The following is a 14440-nucleotide window of genomic DNA, read 5'->3' on the forward strand; positions in this document are numbered from 1 at the left end:
AAGCAGTATGAAACAAACACAGGCGCTAAGAGTACAGCCACAACTCCAATGAAACCATAGAAAAGAACAGCGGAATATATCCAAAATAAAAAAAAATAAAGAAAAAAGAACAAAACGAAGAGATTAGACCAGAGAGTATGCTTCTGGGAAAATTAAGCATTAAGATCAATTCTTAATCACCGACTTCCTCTTTCCGCGCAGCATAAACCCCACAAAGCTCTTGGCCGACGATGGAGTCTCCGATTCCTTGTCCTTGGACTGTTTCATGCTCTTCTTGCTGCTGTGGGTCTTGCTCTTGCTCTTGGAGGATGTCTTCTGCTCTTCTGGTTGCGGGTTGAGCTCCGCTCGCAGACTGCTGGACGAATACCCACCCATCGGCATCGTGCTGGACCTGGACTTGACCATGGAGATTGAACCGCGGTAGGGCAGCGGCGGACGCTTCCCGGTGGCCTGGGAATGCGCAGCCGACATGCTGGAGACGCTGTAGAGAGACCCCGAACGGGAGCGGTTGTAGGCGGGCGAGCCGCAGGAGTAAGGGCTCGGACTCGCATTGCGAGAGGGTGGCTGGCTGGAGGAGAGGGGCAGGGAGTATGTGGAGCTGGCGCACGAGTCTTCGTGCCCGTTACCGTGAGTCAGGATTGGGGTCGATGTCCGGGACTGGGACTGGGCTGGGAAGAGAGAGAAGGTCGCCGTGCTCTGGGCCGAGGGTGGTCGGCGCGAGGGCTCCTTCTGTAAGCGCCGCCGCGCGTCTGCGGCGGGGGTCTGAGGCCGAGAGAAAGACATTGAGCGTGCACGAAAGGATAGGGGCCGTGGCGCCTCGACGGCCGGCGCGCTCATGGGCTCGTTCACGGCCTGACGGGGACCGCAGTTCTTCAGCGTATCCAGGGCGCTGAGGCTGCCGGGGGTCTTGGTGTGCAGGGGCCGGCTGGGAAACGGCGAGTGGTCCCGGCCGCGGTGCGGCCATGGCTCACCCAGGACGGGCTGCGACCTGGAGGCTTCGTCGTTGGAGTAGACCGAGCCTGAACTAGCAGAGGACGAGGGCGACGGCAGGTTGCCGTCTCTGGGGGGGAAAGAGGAAGACGGGCAGGACTCGGTGGGCGAGATTAGGATTAGATTAGGTTTTGCGTGTTCGACGTATGTGACCTGTTCGGCCACGAAGATATCGCTCTCGTCGTCGGAATAAACGGAGGCGGATGAAGCAGAGTTGAATGAGTTGCGTGGTGAAGTAAGTGGTTCAGAGGGGACGTAGACTGAAGGCTGCAGTAAGATAGGAGATTGAAGCGGGGTCGTAGAGTCAGGAGAAGGCAGTTCGATGATCATCTCGTCGTCGTCGTCGTCATTGTCGAAGATGGTGCAAGGCTCCGTCACAAAAGTTGCGCTGCTGCTGCGCTTGATGGTATCTATAGAGCCGGGGCGTGAAGTCTTACGGTCTGTTGGGAGCGACAGGAGACGAGAGAACGCCGGTCTGCCAGCCCCTGACTCTGGGTTGTGCTGGTCTTGTTCGTCATTCTGCTCCTGTTCATGGCCCCCGTCGCTGACGCTCAAGATCGAGTCGAGAGTGGCCGAGCGCTTGTGGGCATCGAGCGGCGAGGCGTGGCCCTCTGATTCGGAGATATCCTCTTCGTCGGAGTCATAGTGTCGTGGAAGCGTTCGGTTCACGTAGCTGAGATCCAGCGCTACGGGGTCGTACATGATGTTGAAGTGACAGTCGATGTCGAGTTGTATACAGCAGAGTAGGAATGGCCGGATCACTACTCGGGGTCACCAGGACAGTTGGCGGGGGGGAAGTCGAGGGAGTCGAGGAAGTCGGGGATGAGGTGAAAAATTCCAGCATCAGACCGTCGGAGGGAGCAGGAGTTAATGAATGAAGGGCTTTTCAGAGTGAAGAATGATCAGGGATAACGATAGATTAATGTCTAATGAGTCTAACGAGGCTAACCAAGTGGACCGCAGGAATAAGAACGGCTCTAGTGCAGAACGTGCAGCGAACATGCCAGGATAGACGACGTAAGCAGACCAAGCAGCCGAAGCAGCTAAGCTGGGCCTTGCCTGCCATGGGCAAGGGCAATGGCCCATGGGCCATGGGCCCATTAGGGACCTGAAATAGAGAGCCCTTGCATAGCTACAGGTACCAAAGCACGGCCAATGGACAGAATCTGACAGATCCAAGCTGACCTGCTATCCAACGTCCACATACTCGCACTATTGAATAATATGACAGAGTCAGGTACTCTAATTCTAGCCAGTGAGCAGTTCCACTGCGAGAGACGCCGTCGTCGACGGGGTCTGTGCAAGCCCTAAGCCTCGCCCCCTGATCCGCCAAGGCCCGGTTCCTTATCTCAAACACGCCAACAGCAGCAGATTGACAGCCCCAGTCTAGCAGAAACATCCGCTTTTTGAGCAGGCCAATCGGAGATTTTGTGGCCGATGGTCCCTCGCAGGTTCCTTGCTTTAGTCTTCTGGGCCTCGCACCCACGCCGCGATCGCACCGGAATTGATCGTTTCACATAGCGAGCCCTCTCTTAGGGTTAAGCACGAAGGGTTCGCAGAACGCGCTTCCTTCATACCCACCCTTTATCCCAGAGAGGTAGGTTGAGACAGTGCTCGTATCCAGTCTGGAGACCATGACCATGCCCAGCTTTAAGCTTCACAACGGACTCTCCACATGCAGGAACGGTTGCAGTGTGAAACGGCCAGGTGAACTCTGCGCGCGAGTGGCTGGCAGTTAATAGTAACAGTACGGAGCAAACTCAATCGCCCCTCGGCTGATGCAGGCCCCGTCCAGTTTATGCAGGCAAACCCTGCTGCAATGTGACCTGCTGCTGCCACCACAGCCGGCCCAGTGCAGGCCAGTTGAGGAGCGCCCCCGATCCTGCTCGCGCCCTTGCGTCGTCGCGTGCCGGTCTATTGGCCACGTCTCCCAGCCTCCGCGCTTCTGCGGGCTGGACGGCCACGCTGCCGTTGAGACAGTCCTGCTCCGTTCCAGTATACTGAAGAGATACCCCAGAGGATATGCAGTGCACCATGCATGGGCCGAACGGTGCTCACTGCTTGGTTTCTCTGCCCAGCCTCCCGCTCGGGTCCGCTCGTCAACGTCTGCGTGCACTCGCTGCGGTTTCAGATCCCCTCAACGGGGTGAGGGGCGCCGGCGCCGGGGTATAGGGTATATACTACGTACAACGGAGGATACTCAGAGTACTACGTGTGGGTACGACTCGATCACCTCGCCCACAAGAGCACAAGCGTCCATCCCTTCTTTGTTATTCTTAGCACTCGCTCACCGCAAGAACGGGGTAGATGGGATGTCCTGACCGATCCGAAGTCTATCAACATTAACTCCAACTAGCCAAGCACAACTACCGAGATTGACGACCAAGACAGACTACCAAGAGGGCTGCTTAGACAGAGACGATCGTTTCGCTAGGTCATCCAGCCGTCAATTGAGCTGTCACGGTCGCTTCGAGCACAAACATGCTGGCGATCTGACGAGTCATTTCGACCAATGCTACCCCGGCCTAAGTGCCGGTCAGTGCCAACCCTGCTCGTCTGAAGATGATCAGCGTGAGTTAACCAATCCAGATGCCAAAGAGACAAAGAAACCAGGCTGCTCTATTTGCAGGACCAGTATGGCCGACTGGCGCTAGGCCGCTGGCCAGCGGCCAGCGACTGGCGGCCACTTCTCCAAAACGAGCCCTCACTACGCCAACCGATATCAGCCGAGCCTTCACTCATCTATCTCATTCTCGCTCCTACCAGACGCCGTTAACTGCCGCTACTCATGCAGAAATGCACCCCTCTCGTTCTTTCTTGTTCTCTGCCAACGCCCCCGTTCGTGTTCCTGTTCCTGTTCCTGTCGGTGGCTGTCTCGCATTGATTGCCTAATATCAACGGCCGTGCATAAATCTGCTTACAACGAGTGACTCCGACATGGGCATGAAACATGCATCCTGACGGTTCCCAACGCGTGACGCCCTCCCCTTAACCTGAAACAGGAGAAGGGCTTGACCTCCGAGCCAGCCAAGCCAGCCCGAGTCCTATTTCTCCCGGGCTATTATTAGACGGGGATTCTGCACATATGGCATATTCAGAGCCAGGGTATATTAAGTACTCCGCACCCAGTCTCCAGCAGAGAACCGCTGCAGATGCTTGATGACAGCACAAAATGGGTACCCTCTCGACCAATCAAGCTGCGGTATGTTTGCGTCATCCTGAAGAATCATAGCATGATCACGACCAAGTAAGTGCTATCCCTGTTTTCAGGCGATTCCCAGTCGACGATCAATGGTCTGTAATTCACAAAATGCAACCTGGGACGGTGCAGCGATGATCTTCCAACGCGATATGAATTGTGGCTCTTTAGTGTGGAGAAGCGCAGAAACGGGCTGCGGGCAATCAATCATCATATGCAGAGTACCCGCTTAAGGAGTATTAATATGTATAGATGAGTTGTCCCTGAAAAGGGTGCAGGTCGTGTCATACAAATATCATATGGGATCATATCATATCAGACTGGCCCATCCAATATCATAGAATGGATCGCTCGGCGAAGTATCCTACCTAGGTACGGAGACGAAACACGGAGTGGATGTTTACGGTGTACGTACCTACAGCATAATCTAAGTTACGTTATACCATGGCATGGCGTGGCATGGCGTGTCAGTTCAAGTCATATCGCTTCTTCACCCCTAGGTGGATCGGGTCGAGGACTTTGAAGACATCAGAAGCTTCTCCCTTGTTTCCATCTTTTGTCTGCCTCGCTGCATCTGACATGACTCCATCTATCCTATCACGGCGTTACAGCACTTTGCCTCTGCCTCTGCCAGCAATTGAGTCTACTGCAGACTGCGTCCGAGCACCCGGGGGTCAGGACGGTCTCAGTTGTACCAGTGTGACCAGCTCAGCGCCCTCTCGTCCCATCAGCCGGGCATCGGTTTCTTTCTGTGTCAGTCGGCAGCAGTACCGTTGTCTTCTTGACCATCACAAGCCCATTTGACGGACAGTCCTGCTTGGAGTTGATGTGGGACTAGGTCGTGAAAGTCCTCGTCTTCCATGCAATCAGATTCAGCCCCAACTTTGTTAGGTCGTTCTCAAGTCGTGCTGGCGTTCTCAGTTCTTCATATCAGCCCGTCTACTCTGTTTTGTACCGTCTACTTTGTCGTGCCGGGAGGGTAGTAGTGCGCCTGGGCATCCCATCCCCATGCCTAGGGTAGGACCGCCACGTCACAGTCACACAGGCCTGGGGAAGACCTCAAGTACCACTCCCGTACGACAGAGTATTCGACTGCGTCGTAACGAAGTAGTCGAGTCACTCCCGTGTTGTGATAAATGGAGCGTGATCGCAGGTGGGGGATCGACACAATAGCAAATGGTGACAAGGTAAGCGTATCCTGCGGAGCAAGGACAATGAAGATGTTATTCACCCTAGCACAGTATATACACAGTCAAAGCACATATTACATTTAGGTTGCCGTCATCTATAGATACTAAGAATGTCAAAAGAAAATAATAATAATAAAAAATCTGCAACCTGCAGGAAAGCGAAAAGAAAGAATAAGAGGAAAGAAGCAAGATGCAAGACCAACAAACCGTCTGTAGAATACACCGAGAAATGACACAACCATTCCACGAAATTATTTTAACCTTCATGCACAACATCCGCTAGCTTTGCAACCCAACAATGTCACAAAGCTCGCTGCGACATGCATCATCTGGCCAGGCAAAGGCGGCCAGTGTCATCAGGGTCATTCATTAAAAGCGATACTTCGGCACCATAATACAATCACAGAAGGAACCGTTCCGGCTTGGCTATGGGACGCCGGTCAAATGCAGGTCCAGGGGCAACGCCTGGAGGGGAACCGAGCTCTCCGCACGCGGGTTAACTGGCTGACGAGCTAGTTCACATGGTTCGAGTATCGTCGTACTCGTCCCTGAATCTACGCCTTGCGAGAGCGGGTAGCGGGACCGTTGGAGCGGCCAGTGGTCACGGCCGAGCCGTTCGACTTCTTCTCACCGGCAGGAGAGGGAGGAGCCACTTCATATCTGGCCATGTCAATAACCGCCTGCTTTCCAGTGTTGCGACGCGGGCGACCGGTCTTAGCAGCCTTGTTGTAGGTGACGATGTAGAAGGAAATGAACAGAACGAGGTAGGAGGTGAGGATGCCCATTCCAGCGAAGGCAGCGAATTCCTCACCGGCGCAGTTGCCAGCGTTGGGAGCCCAGGGGAAGTAGGTGGATGCAAAGTAGGTGTACGACGCAAAGTAAACGAAGACTAAAGTTGCGGTTAGCCACGGGTCCAGATTGGTCCACGCAAGCGCAGCAGAGACTCACCGAGGTCAATAACAAACTGGATGATCTGAAGGCGAGTAATGTACTTCTTCCACCAAATACGGATACCGCGAGCGCTCTGGAAGTAATACCAGTACATAACAACGTGCACCAAAAGGTTAATAGTAATTGGAACCCATTGGACGGCGGTCAGGCCGATCAACTGAGTGTAGCAAAGGAGAGCGGTGGCGCCGTGGTGGTAGGTGTGGAGGAAAGTCAGAGGCTTCTTCTTGAGGAACAGGAAAACGGTGTCGAGGAACTCTAGGTATTTGTTCAGGTAGTTGAGCTACTCTTGTTAGTAGCGCTTCATTCCCATGCAACCGACACACTCACATAGTACAGGACAATCAGGGGCTGCGTCCATCCACCGCGGTGGTCGCAGATGGAGTAGAAAATGCCATGGTTCCAGATGGTAGGAACAAGCTGCTCAACAAAGAGGGCCAACAGAATCGCGCTGACGGCGGTCAAAACGAAGTTGTGGATCATAAACAGGGTGTTGAGTTTGAAAGCCGGGCGGTTTCTCATCACCTCGCGACCTCCGAAGATTGTCACGTAGTAAACAATGAGCATGATTGCCGTCTCCCTGAAGGTCGACATCGGCGTCTTGCCCTCAACGAACTGGAACTCGCTGGCAGGGTAGCCCATAACGGCCTCGAAGGCCTTGTCGAAGATCGGCCATAGGTGGATGCCGAAAGGCCGCTCAATGGACGGCTTCTGGATGTCTTGCAAATACTCCATTGCTGACTATATAGCACGATCGCGCTGAGACAGACTTGCGCCGGAGAGCTGGGGGTTAGGAAGGGAGGGAACGATTGAATGATTTTTTCCTCGTCGGGCGCTGACAGGGTCGAGAACCGCAATTAGGGAGAAAATTGAAAGAGACGCGAGGTAAATGGGAAGAAAGAGAATGATGGAAGGAAAGAAAGGAAAGAAAGGCCCCGAGCAACAGGGTCCGGGGGGAGAAGCGAAGCTGTTGAGGAAAGAGTTGAAAAGCGTGTCTTTTTGGCTGGTTCAAGGTCGAGGTTGCCTGGCTTGCTGTCTCCGGCGTGTCCGTTGAGCGCCAAATCCGGTTAGCCCCTCAATAAAGGGGCGGGTCACGTGAAACTTGGGGTCCCTATGGCACGGCCTGGTCCATCGCTACGGAGTTTAAAGCCAACAGAACAAGATTTCGGAGACTAATTAGTGCCTGTGAATGGTGCCTCGCAGGCAAGCTATCTAGGTTCCAGCGTCTGAGGAGGACAATAACAAGTGCTGGTAAGAAGCCGGAGAGAGAAAGCACTTTCACATGCGCGGCTGCTCAACAAGATAGAGCTCGGCATTAGTAGCGCGATAGTTAGATCGATTGCAAATCATCAGATATGGATCCCTAATAGCGTCTCTGGTCGGCAAATGTCCGGGCCATCGATTGGTTGCAACAAGACAATACCCAGGTCCTCTTATGGCGGGTGGTCACTGGAGAAATATATATCTTCTGTGCTATATGCTAGTGTTGGCGAGGCTTCTTGGGCAATTTCCGCCAACATTCAGAATGCATGTGTTCCCTGACGAATGCAGCCTGGTCCACCATCTGCAGAGGCCAGCCATGTGTAGCATCCAGTAATTCCCCTGTTTTTATTCCCTGACCCTGGACAACATTGAAGGCTGAGAGCGATTCCTCGGGACGGAAGATGCCGTGCAATTCCCGACTGACCAATCACAGTGAGTAAAATCCTTTTGTATGGCCAGCCAACCAAAACAAAGCACGGCAATTGTGCTGCCTCAGGCCTTCTAAGGCCTTCATCGGGCCCAAGCGGAAGCATTCAGGCAAGGCCAGGCAGCAAGGCACCGATCTTTTGACCAACCTCAGCAAGCTGAGCTGCGATTACACTCGAAGTGATGCCTTAAGGCAGCCAAACCTCACACCACCCATTCGGCGCCCGCAAAAAACCTAGCGTCTCCGGCTCAAACCTCCAACTTCAACATCTCGCCCGTCTTCCCCCCCAAGCGTCAATTCGTCACCTCCACCTCTCCATCCACCCCTCCTTCGCCATGCCTTCCATCTCCGTCTTCCGTCTCGCGACGCGCGCCGTCCGCCCTTCCGGCCTTTTCAGAGCTTCCCAATTGCCTCGGGCCCGCGTCCAGACTCCGGCTGCTCTCATCGGTCGTCCGGCTTTCAGCACCTCCATGAAGCTCCGCTCCGGCCAGCACGACGATGAGACATACGAGCAGTTCTCTGCCAGGTACGCTCATGCATTCCGATAGCCATTGGGCTTATTCTGGAGTAGCCAGAGGCCCGATTGGTGGTCACGGTCGTTTGCAGGGGATCAGCTCATCCGGGTGCGGTGGAGCTGGCTTCTGATTACGGCTGATTCAACGACGCAATAACAATTCCACTAACATATACCTTCCTAGATTCGAGAAGGAATTCGATGGTGTGCAGGATGTTTTCGAGCTCCAGGTATGTCAGTTGTCAAGCGAACCGCTCCCTCTTGTGTCGTCATCGCATGAATTCCTTGACCACGACTAATAAATGTCGGTTCCCAGCGCAACCTGAACAACTGCTTCGCCTACGACCTTGTCCCCTCCGTTGAGGTCCTCTCTGCTGCCCTCCGGGCCGCCCGCCGTGTCAACGACTTCCCCACCGCTGTCCGGGTTTTCGAAGGTGCGCTTAAAACCATATCAACAAAACGGTATCATGATTTAATCCATACTTACCCCATGACAGGTATCAAGGCCAAGGTTGAAAACCAGGAACAGTACAAGCAGTACCTCGAGGCACTTGAGGGTCTCCGCCAGGAGCTCGGCGTTCCTCTTCGCGAGGAACTCTACCCTGACGAGGAGTAAATGTGACGCAAGGCATACGCAGGATTTTCTCCCAAATTCATCACTGTGTTGTCCCCGTCCGATTGGCGAGATAGCAAAGCTGTATACATACTCTAGAATGCAGTTGGAGAGTTGTTGAGTTGTGTTTCGGGTGTCGGTTGAGGTGCATCATTGCTTTCTATACCAGTGCGACGACGAAGTTCTTGATCTTTCCTCCCTTTGAGCAGCTGTTGTACTCTACCGAAGACATCTATAAAGAAGACATTGTTCTATTTATGTTTTGGCCATTTGATCGACATCCATGGATATACAGACGAAGTTGGCAGGGTAAAAGGAAGACGGTATACATACAGCAAAGGAAGCCCTCTAATGTATAATCCAACAATTATCACAGAAGAAGGAAAAGGACAATTAGAAGATGGCAAGATACAAGAAGCCGTAGAAAGGGGAAACCAAGTCACAAAACGCCGCCGGAAACAATTATGAACCCTATGGATGCGAATTTGAACGTAAATGCGACCGTGTCGCAGGCGGACGCCTAGCAAGAAATGGTATATGGTTATATGTATGGGTATAAAAGAATTGTTCAAGCGAATTAATGGGTCCCAACGTGCTTGAAGTAGCTGGGCCGGCAGTCCTCCTTAGCAAGGAACGATGCGCCTTCGTAGAACTTGCCAGGGGTGCAAGCGGAACATTTGGGCGAGTTGGGGCAGTTGAAGTAAGGAATATGGCGGTATCCGATGTCGCGGAACCTATATTACAACCAGGATTAGCAATAGTTAATGTTTGCTTCGGGGAGATAACACACCAATGAACCTTGTTCTTGTCCTCGAACAATCCCAAACCGATCGAATGAACAGGAGCATCACCCCATCTCTCGTAGAAGAAACCACCAGCGTGATCAAGGAAATCAAAGTACGCAGAGTATTTGTCACCGCGGAAGAACTCCATATCACCAATCTCAAAGTTGGACCAGAAATGGCAGGTCGAGTATCCGTTCGCATCGCGGGTGTGGTCCGGTCGGAGCTGGTCGTCAGTCAACCAGTCCATCATGTTGTTATCGGAGAGGTAAGATGGATTCGCGGCGAGGAACTCCTGTGTCGTCGGCCACAGGGATGGGATACTCTCGGGAGCATCGAACAAATTAATCGTGAAACCGTAAGTCTTGTTGCGGTCCTCCATGAAGCGGAAGACATCATAATCGACATCACAAAAGAACTGGACTTTGGGCTCCACGCGCCAGTAGTAGCGATAATCTTTAAGCGCTGGGTGCTTGTAGAACATGCCACTGTTCCACCGGCACATCTGATGGTAGGATATCTTATCGGCGTACTGTAATCCCTTCTCTTTCAGGAGCGCCGCGGACTCTTTGAAAAGGTTCATGTCAATGAAGCTAGGGACTTCCCAGTGCTCTTTGGGAACCAATTCTGAGAAATGTCAACTCCCCTCCGCAAGCCAAAAATTCTGGGTAGATCAAGTTGCCATACCGTATTGACATTTGGCCTTAGTCTCAGCCTGTGTTCGTTTCTTAAACTCCTCGGTGAACGGCACGTCGTTGAAGAAAATCCATGGGTAGTTAAATTTGTGGTTCCATGTCCTTTCCAAGTCGCGCATGCTTGGAAGCAGCTCGTTCAGCTCTTCGTTCCGCACGAGGGAGATGATGGCTGCATTGGTTCGGGCGGAGTTGGTGCTGTCAGGAGCGTAGTCGTGTTCGTCGGCGCGCCACAGATAGCCATCAGGCTCACCGGTTGCTATATTTTGAAGATAATGTCAGCACAGCCGAAGGACCGACAGCTAAACAAGAGAAAATGGATAGGAGCGAGAGCGTACGATCATTCAGAGGGTCCGCAGTCATGCCGTTGTATTCGCCTGGCCCCATGCCGACATATGAAGGGCTCCTCTTCATCTGGAACACCAGAAAAATCACGAGTACCACGCATGCCGCAGAGAGCATGCGAATAGGTCTAGCGACAGCCATGTTGACTGTCCTCAGAGGATACGACGAATTGCTTGAAGATGAGACATAAGTGAACAGCAAGTTGGAGGGTCTCGAATTGTCCTTTTCGGCCTCGTTGCCGCCTTGTCCCGTTTGGGTTTAGCGTGGCAATAATCGACTAATCGGGCAAGACGTCAACTGCTTCGCTTCACCTTTATTCTTCCACTTCTCTATAACATCTAGAATAAATTATGGGGCTTTATTCTGGCATCGTACAGATGTAATTATGGCGGCTGGCGGGACCTCGACAAGCACAACGGAGCTGCTTATCTCTGCGGTCGCAAAAACGGGCAAGGTACGCGTCATCCATCGGGACTAAGGCACCTCTAATAGATCTGTAGGACACTGCTCATTTCCGGGCCCTGAAGCGTCGCGTTGATGAAGCTTTCAGGACGTCGTCGCACGGGCGAACCGATCAGTTCGCTGTAGCAAAGCAACTCGAAGGGCTACTCGAAAAGTTCCGGGTTCTAAATAGGGACGACTTGGCCGAGGCGCTTCAGCCGAGACTCGCTGAATTGGACCAGCACCGCGGGGCCGTGTTCCCAGAGATCCTCTCTTTTCTACTACAGCTTGCCGATAGACCGGCCCAGCTTGCGAAGGTTGATCGGCTATTGAAACTCCAACCTGAGAAAGAAGAAAAGCAGCTCTCGTGGACCGATCTGGATGCCTCCGGGACCGCATACTGCGACGAGGATATTTGGGAAAGCGTAGACTATGGCGCTAGCTCATCTGACGACGACGACGTTTCTTCAGTATCCAGCGGTGTCCAGGCTGCTAGGAACTTTACTCAGATTACTTCAGAAGATGACTATGTGATTCCCGACTATATCTTCTGTGCAGGCCACGATGAAGACCTTGTAAAATCGATCAAGAGCGTGCAATTTTGGGAAGAAGAAACTCAGCGAGACCTTCTAGAGTGCGCAAAGCTAGTCTCCTTCGAGGTAACCGAACTTCAGATTGTGAGAGAGGCGATTTTCATGCTTCAGGGCTTACCAACGTCTCTATTAAGGCGCATTGACGGAAATGTCGAAATAGACCGGAGATACACTCTTCCACATTTGTCACACGAAGCTCTTTCGTCTGTCCTGCGCTCAATATGCGCTTGTGGAACGAAAATTGACATTCTAAGACGATTTACCAGAACGCCACAATCCGCTGCTTACATGCAAACGCTCCATCGCAGCACCGAGGATTGCTTACACAAGTTTGACAAATTTCTCTCGGAGATGCAGAACAAGTTCCTTTCAAGGGACTCGTCTGTGGCTGTCAGTCTCCTGCAGCTGTTGGACGATGTTCAACGCGAATCAAAACTGCTCACTCTTCTGGCCGACCTCGTTTCCAATCTTGACCGAACTGCGGTAGATAGCGTTCAGTGCTTGGACCAGTTATTTGACTTAGTGTGCATCACGCAAGCTGCCGGAGATGACGAGAATTTTGCTCGCTTAGCTGAAATCTTCTTTGCCTCGCTTGAGACCTACGCTCGTCCTCTTTACCGTTGGATGGAGACCGGTCAGCTTGAAGATTCATCGCTGTTCTTCGTCTCTGCGAATCATGAGAAAAATGACTTGCGGACATTATGGCATGACTGGTACTTGCTGGAGACAAAACCAGAGCTGGCGAAGATACCCAAATTCATCCGCCCCTTTGCCCACAAGATATTTATCACTGGTAAAAGTAGGGTCTTCTTGAACCGGTTGAATCTGGCAGACAGTTTAGAAGCACCGAGGAAAACTGCCCTCAGTTTTGAGGATATTTACCCTTCCAACTTGTCTTCTACCTGTCTGCCTTTCTATGCACTGCTAGAGTCCGCTCTCAACGACGTCATTAACGAGAATCACGCATTCACATCATCTCTTTTGCGAAAGGAGTTAGACGAGCGATGTGGGTTGTGGATATCTCTCCAGGCACTCGAGCATATCCATCTCTGCAAAGATATAAGTCTAATCGGGCCAATCGACACCAAAATCTTTGAACTAATCGACCGAAGAAAGGGCGGCTGGAATGATCGGTTTCTTCTCACAGAACTCGCCCAGGATACATTCGGTTCGCTGCCCATCATTGATTCATCTCGCCTCATCGTCCGTTCTGCGAAAGACCATGACACACGCAGCCGATCAGTAAAGGTACTTTCAAGCCTATCTTTCGATTACATCCTTCCGTGGCCTGTAGCAAACATCATCACGAAGGACGGTATTGCCGCGTATCAGCGCGTCTCAAACTTCCTGATGCAAATCCGCAGGGCAAAATATAGCATCGTAAAGCAGCGCCTGCAGTACCTCAACCACGACACAAATCAGGCCAAGGGTTCCAAAGGGCAAACACTCAGCTACGCAATTCGGCACAACCTACTCTTCTTTCTTAATGTGCTTTATAGCCATCTCACAGGCTTCGTGATATCATCTACCACTCAATCTCTACGGAAATCTCTCTCCACTGCTCACGACGTCGATGCAATGATAGCCGCGCATAGTTCATTTATGGTAACTCTGGAAGAGCAATGCCTGCTCTCCAAAAATCTCCTACCGCTTCACCAGGCAACACTCAGTATCCTCGATCTCTGCATATCCTTTGCCGACTTGCATGCCACCCGCTTCCAGCACCAACCCCTACACTCCGACCCGACAAGATCACCTCGGAGGCAGGCCCCTGGGAAGCCCTTTAAAACTGGTCTATCGCCTACACCCCGCAAAATCCGCTATGAGTATTCTTACGGCGACGAAGAAGACACAGACGAGGAGTTCGAGGAAGTCAACTCCGAATCTGACGAGTCTGACGAAGCCAAAGGTTATATATCACCGCCTCATGGCGCCTCTCTTCATGAATCTCAGTACCTTCAGCGCCTGAGGAATATCCAGGAACAATTCAATCGCCTCGTTGCGTTTATTGCCGCAGGGCTAAAGGGCGTTGGGCGCGTTAATGGGCAGGTTAGCTGGGAGATGTTGGCTGAGAAGTTGGAATGGAGGAACGAAAGGGTGACTGGGTGGTCGTAATTTTCACCGCTGCAGTGGTTCCGAGCGATGTGGATCTATCTTTTTCATTTCTTTACGTGCATTAGTTTGGGGTTGGTGTTCATTAAGACCGGATGGAAAAGGACGGGGTAAGCTGGCGTTCACAAAAGGTGTAAAGGGGGTAAGTTTGCAGTGATTTTCTCCCAAGGGCCGATTGCAGTATGAATGGAGCATGAGCAATTTGAAATAATGATTTCCATTGAATCTAACGGTATCTGATATTGGAATAAGTCTTTTTGGGATACATATCTTCGTAGCAAAGTAGCACAGTTTTCTCAGCTCTCATATGTACGCATGCGCATAATTACCA

The 14440-nt window shown here is 52.2% G+C and overlaps 5 protein-coding genes across 5 annotated transcripts, besides 1 other annotated feature; 2 read left to right on the top strand and 3 right to left on the bottom strand.

Annotated features, from left to right (window-relative positions):
• Positions 1–14440: part of a sequence feature (contig 1.139 1..347029(1)) that runs on past both edges of the window.
• On the bottom strand, positions 166–1692 carry ANIA_08116 (uncharacterized protein; the record flags this gene model as incomplete). The annotated part of the gene is made up of 2 exons (XM_676293.1): positions 166–1250; positions 1428–1692. 2 exons carry the CDS (start codon positions 1690–1692, stop codon positions 166–168), a joined length of 1350 nt encoding a protein of 449 aa, XP_681385.1.
• Positions 5435–7062, bottom strand: ANIA_08117 (elongation of very long chain fatty acids protein; the record flags this gene model as incomplete). Its single annotated transcript, XM_676294.2, has 3 exons — positions 5435–6268; positions 6328–6610; positions 6658–7062. 3 exons carry the CDS (start codon positions 7060–7062, stop codon positions 5934–5936), a joined length of 1023 nt encoding a protein of 340 aa, XP_681386.1. The 3' UTR covers positions 5435–5933.
• ANIA_08118 (cytochrome c oxidase subunit VI) lies at positions 8286–9402 on the top strand. The gene is made up of 4 exons (XM_676295.2): positions 8286–8543; positions 8716–8761; positions 8848–8965; positions 9029–9402. The coding sequence occupies exons 1-4, from the start codon at positions 8353–8355 to the stop codon at positions 9145–9147; spliced, it is 474 nt and encodes a 157-aa protein (XP_681387.1). The 5' UTR covers positions 8286–8352; the 3' UTR covers positions 9148–9402.
• ANIA_08119 (glycosyltransferase family 15 protein) lies at positions 9407–11104 on the bottom strand (the record flags this gene model as incomplete). The annotated part of the gene is made up of 4 exons (XM_676296.2): positions 9407–9878; positions 9935–10553; positions 10614–10877; positions 10957–11104. The coding sequence occupies 4 exons, from the start codon at positions 11102–11104 to the stop codon at positions 9722–9724; spliced, it is 1188 nt and encodes a 395-aa protein (XP_681388.1). The 3' UTR covers positions 9407–9721.
• On the top strand, positions 11349–14112 carry ANIA_08120 (protein gcpE; the record flags this gene model as incomplete). Its single annotated transcript, XM_676297.1, has 2 exons — positions 11349–11417; positions 11464–14112. 2 exons carry the CDS (start codon positions 11349–11351, stop codon positions 14110–14112), a joined length of 2718 nt encoding a protein of 905 aa, XP_681389.1.

The sequence above is a fragment of the Aspergillus nidulans genome, chromosome II (genome assembly GCF_000011425.1).
Source record: "Aspergillus nidulans FGSC A4 chromosome II".
In the NCBI taxonomy this organism is placed as follows: Eukaryota; Fungi; Ascomycota; class Eurotiomycetes; order Eurotiales; family Aspergillaceae; genus Aspergillus; species Aspergillus nidulans.

What these genes read in the sequence shown, in the direction of transcription:
- ANIA_08118 (XM_676295.2), top strand. Translation starts at nt 8,353, where the DNA reads ATGCCTTCCATCTCCGTCTTCCGTCTCGCGACGCGCGCCGTCCGCCCT. An exon ending in TACGAGCAGTTCTCTGCCAG is followed by an intron (nt 8,544 to 8,715) that starts GTACGCTCATGC and finishes ATACCTTCCTAG; the next exon opens with ATTCGAGAAGGAATTCGATG. An exon ending in CGCTGTCCGGGTTTTCGAAG is followed by an intron (nt 8,966 to 9,028) that starts GTGCGCTTAAAA and finishes ACCCCATGACAG; the next exon opens with GTATCAAGGCCAAGGTTGAA.